This window comes from Seriola lalandi, unplaced genomic scaffold (assembly GCF_002814215.2).
Source record: "Seriola lalandi dorsalis isolate HSWRI2012SDOR001 ecotype SW California unplaced genomic scaffold, Sedor1 jcf7180002054927, whole genome shotgun sequence".
In the NCBI taxonomy this organism is placed as follows: Eukaryota; Metazoa; Chordata; class Actinopteri; order Carangiformes; family Carangidae; genus Seriola; species Seriola lalandi.
In genome coordinates, this window is record NW_019525479.1 from 143144 (window position 1) to 157185 (window position 14042).

The 14042-nt window shown below is 43.3% G+C and overlaps 1 protein-coding gene across 2 annotated transcripts in view; it reads right to left on the minus strand.

Moving 5' to 3' along the window:
• The window catches only part of LOC111644235 (DNA (cytosine-5)-methyltransferase 3B-like), a 39308-nt gene that overhangs the window by 20980 nt on the left and 4286 nt on the right, over positions 1-14042 (minus strand). For both annotated transcript variants that reach the window (XM_023393024.2, XM_023393023.2), the window contains exons 2-3: positions 9281-9389; positions 1169-1319 (exon numbers count right to left, since the gene is read on the minus strand). In XM_023393024.2, the coding sequence (XP_023248792.1) occupies positions 1169-1319; positions 9281-9389 (260 nt within the window). The remainder of the gene's footprint in view (positions 1-1168; positions 1320-9280; positions 9390-14042) is intronic.

The window sequence follows — 14042 nt, forward strand, 5'->3', positions numbered from 1 at the left end:
CCGAATCGGTCCCACCGGAACCAGTAGGAGCCGAGTCAGTCCCACCAGAACCAGCAGGAGCTGAACTGGCCCCACCAGAACCTGAGAAACCCTGTTTTTTTGGACAGGACCGGATAAGGTGGCCCTCCTTCCCACAACTGAAACATTTCATAGTTTCTGACGTTGCAAAAACAACATAGTCGTAGTCATCAACTCTGAACTTCAGGCTTATGTTAAGCTCCTCAGAACTGTTCCTCAGAACCATCTGGACTTGTCTTCTGAAGGACAACACGTGCTTCAGTTGGGGAGATTTACAGCCTAGAGGGAGCAGTCTGATGGGAGACATTAGCTGCCCATGCCTTGCTAGCTCCCTTTTTAGCATTTCGTTGCTAACAAAGGGAGGGACTCTGGACAAGATAACTTTTTTTGAGGGGGTGGTCAGAGGCACCACCTGAACAAAGGTGTCTCTGATCACAACCCCCTGCTCAACCACAGTGTTCACCTTGTCGATCTGGTCCAGGAAGATAACAACCCCGTTGTTCATCCTGGACGCTACTCACTCTCACTTCCGCTCAGAGAGAGAGAGAGAGAGAGAGAGGGAGAGAGGGAGAGAGAGAGAGAGAGAGAGAGAGACAGAGAGGGACAGAGAGAGAGGGAGAGAGAGAGAGAGGGAGAGAGAGAGAAGGAGAGAGAGAGAGAAGGAGAGAGAGAGAGAGGGAGAGAGAGAGAAGGAGAGAGAGAGAGAGACATGGACAGACGGTGAGACAGATGGCAGAAAAGAAACTCAATATTTTCATGCGGCAGGTCAATGTTCCAACCAGGATGGAACGGTGGAAAGAACAGACTGAAACTAGGACGAAGGTGAAGTGTCTGTTGATGTTCATGAAAGGATCTGACACAAAATATTAAATATGAAGACTTTATTTAAGTTAACATGTCTCATATTGGTTACCTAAAACTTTGGGGAAAGAACTCTTTGGCACTAGAGTATTAGAAAATAATAACAGAAAAATAGAAAATAATAACAGAAAAATAGAAAATAATAACAGTAAAATAGAAAATAATAACAGTAAAATAGAAAATAATAACTATAGAAAAAAGTCAAGAGGACATTTCACCGCTGTGTCAATGTGTGTATGTGTGTGTGTGTGTGTGTGTGTGTGTGTGTGTGTGTGTGTGTGTGTGTTACCTTGAGGTGAGGCAGCGTCTCCGTTCTGTTTGGGGCTAAAGGGGGAGGGCGGTTCGGCCGCAGTCAGAGGGCTGTTCTCATTGGTCAGTTCCACGCCGCTGTCGTTCTCCGATAGGCCCTCAGCCGGAGACGTGTCCCCGTTGACCGCCGCCTGAGGACAGAGGGAGAAGAGCGTCGGCGATTTAGACACGTGAAGCGGGTGTGACCAGGTGATCGATCAGAGTCCTGAGTGCTGAAGGAGCTCAGGTGATCAGACTGATGAAGTGATGTGAGGAGCAGAGAGGACGGAAACCAAAGACTGGAAATTATTAGTAAGAGCAGATATTGATTCTATAGACAAAATAATTTCACAAATTTTTAACTAATTTTTGATCTGTTTCAATCACACTTTGCGATTTTCTTTTTTAAATTGCTATTTAATAGAAGAGGAAGTTTTTATCAGATGCAGCTGGTTCCAAAGATAAAAGCCCTGTTGATTTACTCCAAGACAATCTTAGCTGACTGACAGTTTGGACATTTTTAAACTCCAGAAAGTATTTAATTAATAAAGATTCAAACTCAAAAACTTAAAATTGTTGTTGGTAAACTGATTTTACAAACTGCAATGATTTCACGTCCAGATTTTGGATTAACGACCGGTTTCTAATCCATAGAAATTCACACTGTATCATCACGGAGGAGCCTCTGCTGTGTTTCCAATTTGAGACGAATTTGAAATGGGAATTTATTTTATATGAACCCCGGACATGTAGCAACAACTTCGCAAAAGCTAGTGAAGAACAAAAGGATTATCAATACATCAGTCAGATTCAGACCAAGGCTCGGAGTCAAACAGGAAGTGTTGCCAAAGATGACACACCTGCACCTCCACACGAGCCTTCGTCTGCCAGCCCACCCACAGCTGAGGATGGTGACGTTGTGTTTGATGTGTTGGCTGAAGGCAGAGAGCTGACATCAACGCTCAACATTCCCAAAGCCTCGGATAAAGACCGTCTGTGTGTCCATGACGTATTAGTCCACAATGTCACTGCTGTTTAACCGTCACATATTCCTGTAATTCAGTCATCGTCAGCAACATGCACAACGCTGAACTGAGTGTGAAGCCAACGTGGTGCTAAACATCCTAAATCTTTTTAATCCCCAAAGCACAGTGGATGCTTACTTTGCCGGAAACTTTTGACATGCACGTGTTTGTGTAACTTTTATGAAACGAGATGATCGATATTTTAACCAAGCATTAAGTTCAAGCTACGTCTTGCAAGCAGGAAACAAAAGGAAGCATGACTAACATCGGAAAAACTAAGATGTGTTGACCAAATGTGTTGATCAAACAAGACAAATGAGCTCAAAGCTAAAGCATCAATATCTGCTGCTGCACGGAGCCGGAGCCTCCCTTCCCTCCAGGCCATATTTTTAATTATGAAACGTATTCTTGCCCTGGACACGTCAAGACGCAGAAAAAGGTGCAAAGATTATAAAAACCAAACAGTAACACCAGAGCCAGCACATTTAAACAAATTCACATTTCCGAGACCGGGGGGGGGGGGCGCATGCACGTCCGACGGCACCTGAAGTAAACGCTGCACAAACTGCACAAGAACAACACAGCGGATGATGAATCTGTGAGGCTTTAGCTGCCAGTGAGTCATGTGTGTAGAATGAAGCGGCCGTTTTGCCAGAGGGATCAGAGAGCGGGCAGGAAACCTCTCCGCATTGCCTCATCTCTCCTCCACCGCGAGAGCCCGGCCGCTCAGCTCAGCTCTGTCTGGACTTGAACCTGAAACATCCCACTTACAGTAGTGATTCCACCTAATCCCCCCCCTCTCTGCACGCTCGGATTAGAAGATGACTGAACACAAAGGACACATAGATACTAATGTGTTTAGGTAACACCTAGGGAGATTTATGTGTGCGTGTGTGTGCTTGTGATGTATGCATGCTTATATATATGGTGTGTGTATGTAGGTGCCCATGTGGACAATACAGAGAAAACCAGCAAAGGCAACATGCATGCAATGCACAAAGGTTGGTGCTCAAGGATGAACACAGTGAGTTTTAGTGATTGAGAGTGAACATAACATTTGTTTTGCCTCTTTAAGACAGATGAAAACTGTGACAGGTTGAAATGTGGGTTCCATGTTGTATAAAAGTAGATTTCCGTGTGTTTTTTGGTTATAAAGCAGGTCTAGGTTTTATATTAATACTGTGAAAGTATCAAAGCGCTAAGTCCTAAGAGAAATGCACACGGCCTGTACTCAGAAACTGAGCCTTGAAATGAGCCGTCAGGACTTCCTGTAACTTGTGATGTCACAACAAAGCAGTCATCGCTCTCAGCCAGAGATCCCTCCAAAAACACATCAGCCAATCAGAAGAGAGGCTCAGAGCATCCTCTCTTCTGATTGGCTCACTGACCTGCTGTTACGAGAGCTCCAGAGAGAGGCCTGAGAGAGGGGAAGTAAAACTACATTGAGATGATTTTTGGCCACAAATATATCTTGTTATGGATCAACACCTCAAATAAAACACAGGAAAAGTGTAAATATGGACTTTTAATGCGTTGAGTTTGAGTTAGAGGAGAGAGAGGGAGCAGCAGCAGCTCTGAGGCAGTAACTGTGAGGCAGATGGAAAATTGTGAGACTGTGCTGACTTTTAACGCAGATCTCAGCTACACATATCTGAGGCTGTTTGTGATTGTTCAACGTCATAAAACAGGGAACGCATGTGGTGTGCGTGTGAGTGTTTTTCAATGCCAAATTTCCCCTATAACAAATGAACTCAGTGAACTTGTGCATAGAGCGTGTGTTCAAGATGGTTAAAGAGTGAGAGCTGCTGCTGCTGCCGCCGCCAGGGGTGAGGAAGGGAAGAGAGAGAGAGGCTGAGGTAAGCTGACGTTAGCCGCTGTATCTGAGCTGAAGTCACCCACGTGCGTTACACCTGAGAGCCGAGTGTCTTCCTGTCATAGTTCAGGAAGAGATGAGAGGGGGTGGAGAGAGATTCGGTGTGAACAGGCTCAGGGTGAGGGAGCTGTGGAGGTGAACAGAGGTGAGGAGTGAAGAATGTTTGGTTAACAGAGAGAGAGAGAGTGATGACAGAGAGAGAGAGGCAGCTCTGGAGCACAGGAGCAGCTGCTGTAAGAACCAGCACAGATGTTTATACTGCGTTACCACTACTGTGCAAACTAGTGATCTGTCTGGACAGATGGACGGAGCGACAGGGGAACATGGAGGTTTCAGACGGGATTCAGCACATTTTGTTTTATTTATCTGAGGAATCTCTGGTGCTGCATTCTCAATTAATCTGCTGGTTAATTAATGGTTTGGTCCATAAAACATCAGAAAACAGTGAATAATGACTACAACAAGTGACCAACAATCAAAAACACCAAAATATTAAATTTACTATAATATGAGACAGAGAAAAAGCAGCATTTTCTCTTATCTGAGAAGCTGAAACCAGCAGATGTTTGGTCTTTATGCTTGAGATTGAGAGAAAATAGCTGCTGAAAAATATTCTTACAATTAACTAAACAGCTAACTGTTGCCGCTCTGGTGTGTTGCTCTCCGCCCATTCATTATCCATTTAATTTGCTGCTTTAATTACAGATGTTCAGTCTATAAAAGCTGCACATGAGCCTCAAGATGAACCTTAAAGTTGATGAACGACCACCGATTCTGCTCTTAAGTGAAAAGTGAAATCACCCCTCCTCCCTCATGTGTCCTCTGTGATGAAGACTCACAGCTGGGAGCAATCTGCACCCCTGCTGCACAGCTGTAACTTCAGTGGCCTTGGCCGCCGCAGCGCGCTCCTCCGTCACTAACTAACACATCATGACATAAAATATGACATAATGGGAGACAGACTGACCCTGAGGCTCATTTTAGCAGTTTCGTGTTTCACATTCATTTATTTACACCTTGCAGCTGCACAGTAAAACCAGAGGTCTGACACCGACTCTGCTGATGTCCGTGCTGCAGCGACCACATGCAATCACTCAAACTAGGAGCAGATAATGTCCAAGGAAACCTGTAGAAATCTAAATCATGCATAGCTACTGTAGCATGTCTACTCTGCTCCAACACCTTCTCTCCCATGTCAACAAAACATAAATAAAAAATGATGCAGAAATGATAACTATGTCATAAATAATTGCTTAAGGGAATCAAGTTCTACTTCAACCTTTTAGTTTTTGCCTCGAGAGCTAAACTATAAGCAATCACATATCATTGTGGGACACTGGGTCATCCTGCTCTACTCAAACACAAACTGCTGATCCTAGTTCAGTAACTCATCTCCTACTCAACTCGTATGTGCAGCAGCAGCATGAGGGAAGTGATGACAGACACACACATTCACACCTGGGAGCTGATCATTACGACAGCTGTCTGCAAGTGTGTGTTTTCTGAAGCTAAAGGGCGCACACACACACACACACACACACACACACACCTCTAACTTCAGCTTTAACTCATCCTCCTCCCTCTACTTCTAAGAACTCTCCTGTTTCCATCCTCCTTTGTTTGTGGCACAGCTACACGCTGAGTGGGCAGCAGGAACACACACACACACACACACACACACACACACACACACACACACACACACACACACAGTAGATGATTTTCATATCAAACACTTGACTCACACTCAACTGTTTGTCGTGTCATCAGGATAAATTTGTTTCACTTTCTGCAAAAGCTAAAATATTTATGGAATTGTGTAGGATTGTAGAAAAGTTGTTAATGTTTTGCATTGAGCATATTTTATTTGCTCCACTTCGTCTGATGCAACATTTTATTTCATTTTATTATTTTTTTACAGCAGTAAAAAAAAAAATCAACTTCAAATTCCTTTTGCACTGTTGAACAGAAACAAAACCTTGTTGCCCTCATTCACCTCATCCTAACTTTCTTCTCTCCCCTTCATCTATTATTTTCTCTTTTCAGCTCATTTGTGTTTAAGTCTCTCTCCCTCTTTCTCCCTCTCTCTCCCTCTCTCTACAAGACCAGAGCAGGTCTGCTTTTGTAGAAAGATGAGGAGGGGAAAGCTGCTCCGAGTGCACAGAGAAAAGGAGCAGAAAAAGGGGTTTTTGTGGGGAGTGCAAATTATAATAAAAAGCACCAAAACATGACAAAGCTCCTGCCTGTAACTCTGGTAAATTCTTCTCTACAGTGTTTGTGAAATGCTAAACTGCTCTTTCCAGCTCCTCTGGTTTCAGACGGCAAACGAAAATGGGATTTGATGTCAGCCAGGTAGATGTGTAGACTATTATCATCAATATCCCCCATTAACCTGCCCTCAGACGTCCGTCCCTCCCTCCCTCTCTCCCCTCCTCCTCCTCCTGTTTCAGGCTGGCAGACATGAACTCGCCCAATGAAGCATTAAAGTAGCACAAATGATCCTTTTCCACTCCTCTGCCTCCCTTTGCTCTCTTTTATAGTACAAACATTACAACCACTACCACGACTACTAATTCTGCTACCACTCTCTCTGCTCGTATTGTTGCTATGGCGACTACTGCTACCAAAAAGAGTTCCTCAAAAAATTAAGGAACAAAAATGTGTTTCGGACTCATGCATCCTGCACTATGATTCTGCGTGTGTGTGTGTGTGTGTGTGTGTGTGTGTAGAGCCTTGAGCTTTGCAGATCTCACCAACCTACGTCTCTCACACACACTCACTCACACACACACACACACACACACTCACACTCACACACTCACACTCACACACACACACATTCCACAGTGCGCAACAGTCAGCCCCGGGGCGCTCTGACTGCGCTGTCAAAACATCTTAGCGAGGCCTAAATGATTAGAAGTGCAGGTCTGAGGCGAACGTATGAAAACTCGCCGTGCAGTAAATCGTCACCTGAGGGGCTCCGAGGCTTCGAGGGTGTTATCTTTTGTTAACAAAGAACTGTGCAATAAAAAAAAAAAAAAAAAAACTCCTGATATTTGTTTCAATATTTGTGCCTGGGGTGAGTTTGTCAGAGCAGTTTTGCCTGCGATGCTGCAAGTCTCAACAAAAATGAGTTTAGTTTATTATGAAGTATAGTGGAAAGAAGCTTTGTGTGTAACATTAATGTTTTTCGACCAAGTGTTTGCCTCAGATTTCTTAGTGTTACACAATTTAAATAAAGCACAAAGGTAACTTGTCTTCTATTTTTTCTTTAACCAATGCATCAACACCAGTTTGTTTCACTTTCAGTTCGTGTGTCTTCTTGCCTGACAGCCAACCTGTGGAGAAGAACTATAGAGCAGCAACATGACAACGATACAAATTCCCGACCACAGTTTCAAACAATGTCACTGATCTCCAGGAGGCGATAATGTGCCGAGATGCACCAACAAACGTGCCGTGCCTGACCAGGACGTGATCTCAGATGTAACCCCAACCACAGAGGGCTGGGAACAGTCAAGACCGGACCACAACTAGACACACGTCCCGGAGGTATGTGTATTTCTTCACAAACTCTTGGATTGTGAAGTTCATAACAACGTGTAGCTGAACCATCACGTTTTATTCCCACCCACACCAAAAAAATTTTTTTTTTTTTTTCCATTTACCCACACAGTCTGCTGACACATCATTTCTGCACTCATGATGCTGCTGCTGCTGCTCAAACTAAGAATGTGACTCACATGAACACGTCAGATTAAAGTTGTTCTGCAGCACGGTGGAATAACGTGTAATTAACTATAATGTTTGGTAACCGGTTTAATTTTGAAACCTACTAAGTTGGTGACGAGCGTCTTCTGCTGATTTTACTATGGAGGTGGGACAAAACCTACTCCATCCATCCAAAATAATCTTACACAAGCTCCACTTAGTAGCTCTTCTGGAGCTTTCAGTTCCGTCACATGATCTCAGTTTGTCCACTGTGGTTTGAGCTCTGAGGTTGTGAAAGCCCGGGAAGAGTTTCTAAAAAAGGACCGGTTGGTGAGTTTTTCTCAACTCATCTGCAAGGTCAAGTTTAAACCTCGGCTGTCTGTGGTGATCCACATACATCCTCCATGTTTCCTTCATGTTGGCACCCTCACTGCTCACTGTTCACTCAAACTACGGGTCAAACTTTCCAAAAAAAAAAACAACGAAGACGATGGCAGACAAACAGGAATCTATTAAAGTGTTCCTTACTGATGGAAAACTATCTGCACTCCCGTAACAGGAAGTGCTCCGGATAAAAATCACCCGCTGGATCGTGTCACTTTAAGTGCAAACTTCAACGCACGATGTGAACAGCGATAAGTAACGACCCGCCTGCCGCCAAGCTGCCTAAACTTGAAGCGAATACCTCCAGACTGTGGTTGTCATATCACGCCTGATAAGATGGCAGCTAGGCCGGTTACCATGGAGATGGGCAAACAATAAACAGAGGACAAAGTGGTGACGATTAAGAGAAGATGAAGACAAATGAGGGAGAGGGAGTTGGGGGGGGGGGGGTTTAAGGGAAGGAGAAAAGAAAGAAAAGCAGATGGTGGAGGGAAGGAAGCGTCCCTCTCAGACAGAGTGATATATGAGACTGAAAGAGGAAGGAGTAGTAACGGACGACAAGTGTGTGTATGTGTACACGTGCCTGCAAGTTATGAAACAGTGAAAGTGTGTGTGTGTGTGTGTGGGTACATGAGAAACAGTGAGTAAAAGTGTGTGTGGATTAGAAAATGTGTGTGTGTGTGTGTGTGTGTGTGTCTCCCTCTATACTTCCTTGCTTCCTCTCCTTCCTCCCTCTCTCCTTTGCTGCCTCCATCCTTCCATATATCCCTTATTTCCTTTCTGTGTAAGTGCAGCTGTGATGTGTGGTGTGCGTGTGCGTCTGTGTCTGTGTGTGTCTGTGTGTGTGTGTGTGTGTGTGTCTCTCAATACATTCTCAATTAGACTCGTATAACATGCTGGCACTCTTGTCCAGGCATCTGCCTTGGCATCAATACACACACTCCTTTAAACCACAGCAGGCTCAGAGTTCAGGGAGTGGCTTTGTGTGTGTGTTAATTATTTAAAAATTTTGGCTTTAAAATCACTTACTTCCATTTAATTTATTCTTATTATTTGATTTATTCTGTCTGTTATGAAATGTGTGTGTGTGTGTGTATGTGTGTGTGTGTGTGAGACTCACAGTAGCAGTCATGTTGTTGCTCTCCTCCATGATAACAGCAGAGTACTTGTTGGAAGGCATCGCTGTCGCAGTCGACTGGTCCACTGTTTGTCCTGACTCCTTTTCAAACCTGGACGAGACAAAAACAAGGAAACAGGCAGGAAATAAACACGACTGAGTTTCCTCCTGTGTCACTGTTGCACCTGTGAACGTCATGCTGGTGTCATGGATTATCAGCACAGTAAATATCACCGCATTATCTCCACGTTTGTGCACGTTGCTCTTTTCTTATCAACTTCAAAATCCGAGATCCTTCATTTGAATAAATGTTTAATGTAAATTATAAACATATTAAGGGGGATTCTGCACTTGGACATCAAAAGAAAGAGTGATGGATACTGATATTTTAAGTTTATCAATTAACCTTCCAGAAAATATGTATCTATGTAATGACATAAATCTACATATATTGTGAGGGAACCGTTTATCTAGTACATAACCAATCACTGTGAGCAAGTGCAGTAGTAGATTATGGATTAAATATTAATATATGCTAAGAAGAAGAACATGACTTCTCTAGAAAAGCAAAGCAGCCCTGTTAACTGAGACTTGTGCCAAAGTTTAGAGTGAATACGGTGCCGAATTTCTACAATGTCAAACATGTTATAGTTACAGTCAGAAGGGAAGCTGGTAACAGTGAAAAATACAAAAACAAGGGTGAACGTTTTTGTGACCGGATGCTCATTCAACATCCTGGATTTCATCTCCATCTCAATGCAAAGGGACGCACCGCTTCAACGTGAGCAACCAACAACTAGACGTAAATCATGAGGCGTATAATTATCCAACATGGACCAAACCCCTCATCCTCCTGAGCTGCTGCGAGGACACAAACGCAAAAGATTCTGTAAAACGTCAGAAGCTAATTTAACATGATACGGTCTCCACAGTCAACAGGTTTGATTCAGACTTTGTGGGACAAACTGTTTGAGTGTCCCAGAACAGGAACAGCAGAAAAACAGTAGCACTATATGAAAAGACAAAACCTCTCACAACCAGCATGTGTGTGTGCAACTGCGACTTCGCGGTACCAGCAGGGAAAGAACAGTGTCTGAGGGTTAGTGGGGCGTGAAGGAGAGAAAGAGAAAAGAGAGGAAGAAAAGTGAAAATGATGTAAACTTACAAGTACAAAGGAATTATGTAAATATATGTGAAATATCTGATCATGTCACAGTGTCTGTTGCTGTACGATCAAGAGGTGAGATGGTGCGTCAATACATCTTCACACGGCCACCTTTTGTTTTTTTCTGATCAACAAAAAACAGCAAAAAGGACTAAGCTGACTAACTGTTTTCACAAGTGTTTTTTCTGATGGAAATAATCGAAGCGGTGGCAGAGGAACAGAGCGGTGGGGAAAAGCAGCCGCAGAAAAAGAGTGGGACAGGAGAGGTCGACTCTGGCGTTTCCTGTTGAAGTGAGTGGGAAGGAGACATGTCCATACAGACCCGAGGTAAACAGATACACAGGCCTGTTAGGGTGTGTGTGTGTGTGTGTGTGTGTGTGTGTGTGAACAGATTAAGTGAATGTGTATGTGTTTGAGCATGAAAGTAAGAATGTTGTATTTCTGCATTGTTTCTTTAGCTCTCCTGTGGCTCCATGGTGGTGCACAAATGCCTGTTTTACTGTGGATAGAACAGTGTGTGTGTGTGTGTGTGTGTGTGTGTGTGGGTTTAAATTTCAGGGAGGTGACCAGTCAACAGCTTTGTCAAACCAGCCTGTAAAGACAAACGTGCAGACCTCAGTCCGTCAGTTTTAGTTTCCTCACAGCAGAAGGAAACACAGCGAGTGTGTAAAGTAAAACAGAAACTCCTCTATGTTCAATTCATTCAACCCAGCGCCGCACTCCTAGGAAGAGCAATTAGCTTGTTCTTAAGGCGGTGTAACGTGGCATTACATTTAATCACATTGTAGATATTCCACACTTTAGCACATCCATATCTAATATAACTACAGATCTTCCACATACACACAATTTTACGCACCAGAAAATAGAAAGTGCAGCTTTTTAAACTATGCTTCAAAAGTATGGAATAAAATAACCCAGCCATGAGTCATAACAGATGCTCAGTGAACACTTTTAAAAACAGCAGCTGAAACCCTATTTATTTAACTTGGCTTTTAATTAATTCTCATATTTTACCATTCTTACTGGTGTGGTGGTGGTTTCACTGGCCTTTAATTCACCCACATTTTATTGTACTATTCGATTTTTCTTATTGTAGCATAGTGTTACATCTCTTCTATGAAAAGTGCTCTATAAAGGAACCTCATTAATATTAATATTATTATTAGAAACACCTGAGTACAGTGTAACAGCAACAATACAACAGAGTACAGCCTAAAAAATAACATATTTGAATTAAAACAACTTTAATACAGGAATGTTGCATTGCAAAGTTTTGTGGTTTCTATTTTTCTGGTTATCTGATATATGGCACAAAATCGTGCAGTAACAATTCATCAATTAATAGATTAGTTGATCGACTGAAAATTATTTGGCAAAACCAATTTTGATGGTTGATTAATGGTTGAAGTCGTCGTATCAAGGAAACAATGTCAGGACGTGAGGAGCTGCTGCTTCTCTCCCATTTTACAACAACACGAAATGTGTATGTAGTGTATAATGATCATTAGTAACAGCCCTAAACACGAACACATTACACCTACAGTTACAAAATCTTACAAGTATCTTCACTCAACATGAAGCTCGGTTTCCTGCCTCAGTGGTTACAAGATGAGATAAAGTCAACAAACACACCATCACCTTTAGTCACTGTGAGAACACACAGCAAATAAATGTATACGCATAATATTTGTGTGGTGTGATATTTATGCGTGTATGGAGGCTTTCACAACTCGAGGGCCGCACACAAAAGAACCACTTAAATGAGACCACCAGGTGCATCCTGCACACAGGACACACAGGACACACACACACATTTCCATTGCATTAACTTCATCCTATCTTTAACCAAACCTCAGCCTTTGCCCTTATCTTCCTCCACTCCTCAGTACATTTACCACATATCATATTCAGTTTGATGTGAGTGTTGTTCCTTGTTATAACTCTCCCACCTGTGCAGTGACTACACTGTGAGAAATGGGGGACAAAATCCAAAGTCCTGGTTCTGAGCACAAAAAAACAAAAACAGTTCCAAACTTGAACCACTGAAGCAGAAAACTGACTACGAGTTAAAGCAGGTATCTTCCAGAGTTGAATTCAAAATTCCCTAAATGTGATTCCTGGGGCAGTGTTTCCTTGTCAGGCTGTGGTGAGGACAGGACACATCCTGTTAGCTGCACTGCAGAGACAAAACACCGGCAGCAAAACTACGTACAACAACCAAGACTAAAAGACCGACTCGACTTGTTGAACTAAACTTACAAATGCAATTGTAGACGGTTTATAGCTGTGAGGCTGCAGCTTTTTGCCCCCAGAAGGAAGCTGATTCACCACAATGTGACTGAGAATAGATTTATGCTCCCACAACATGAGCGAAACACTCTCTCACACACACACCTTGGCGGCAGACTTGGGTGGGGGGTGGGGTGTCATGTTGTTCAGTGTGAGTCAAAGTGTGCAGAGGCTGGGTGCCCTCTGACACAATCTGACATCAATGCATATTAATCTGCGAGGGACTCTCCCTGCACAGAGAGGTGAAAGAGTTCATCATCCATACAGGATGTAGACACCCCCCTCACCCCCATTCCCCTTCTACCTTCCGCCCCCACACACTCCCCCTTCTGCTCCCCATGACTTTGACCTTTCACCTACAGACAACAATCAGACCAAACAGGTACCCGCTCACTGTCCCTTTCTGCTGAAGGCTTCGCGTCAGACCTGGATTAGTGTCTCCTGATGCCGTGTGTGATTAAGCATTCAGTGGCTCGTCAGCAGCTTCATTTTAAACCTGCAGTGTGGTAGATGTCACTTACACCTTACATAAGTTCACATATTACTATTGTTCTATTTGTCCTTTATTAAAACAATAGTGTTTTATGTAGCGTAGTGCGTGCAGAGGCAGAAACATCTGCGTGTTTACTTGGTGTTTTGTTTTTTCTTTCTTATTTGAGCTTAATGCAAACCAGGCGTCATCATCGTTCAACTTCTTTGTCACAGACGGTTAATGAACCAAAGTGCATCACATTTTTTACACATATTGTTTTAACAGTCTGTAATGATGCTGAGATGCAGCAACTGCAGGACGGTGAGGGTTTAACAAGTCTAAAAAGAAGAAAACTTCAACATAAAATAAAGATTAAAGTGGAGAAAATAAATAAATCATATCACTAACCCTGTAAGTGACATCTTGTAATAGTAACATTAGCTCAGAGCCTTAGTTGTGTGTGTGTGTGTGTGTGTGTGTCCGTTCATGCTTGAAATTATAATTTTATTATTTTGGAGGGGTGGTGAGGGTGTCCATCTTGGTTATGCATCCTCGCACAAAATGTTTGTAATTGTGTCTGTGCAGAAACAGGTTTCAGGAACAGGGGGGGGGGGGGGGGGGGGGGTGAGAATGAACTAAGAACTGAGGAAGGATGGAGGGCAGAGACTGAGGGGCCCCCAAAAGGGGACACAGAGGACAGGAGGGGGAGTGGGGGGCCTTCACATCAAAGTTCTGTCTGGTAGCGAGAGATTAGGGACCGCATTGCAAGAGGGGATTGTTCGCTCCCCAAAGGGTGTGTGTGTGTATGTGTGTGTGTGTGTGTGTGTGTGTGTATG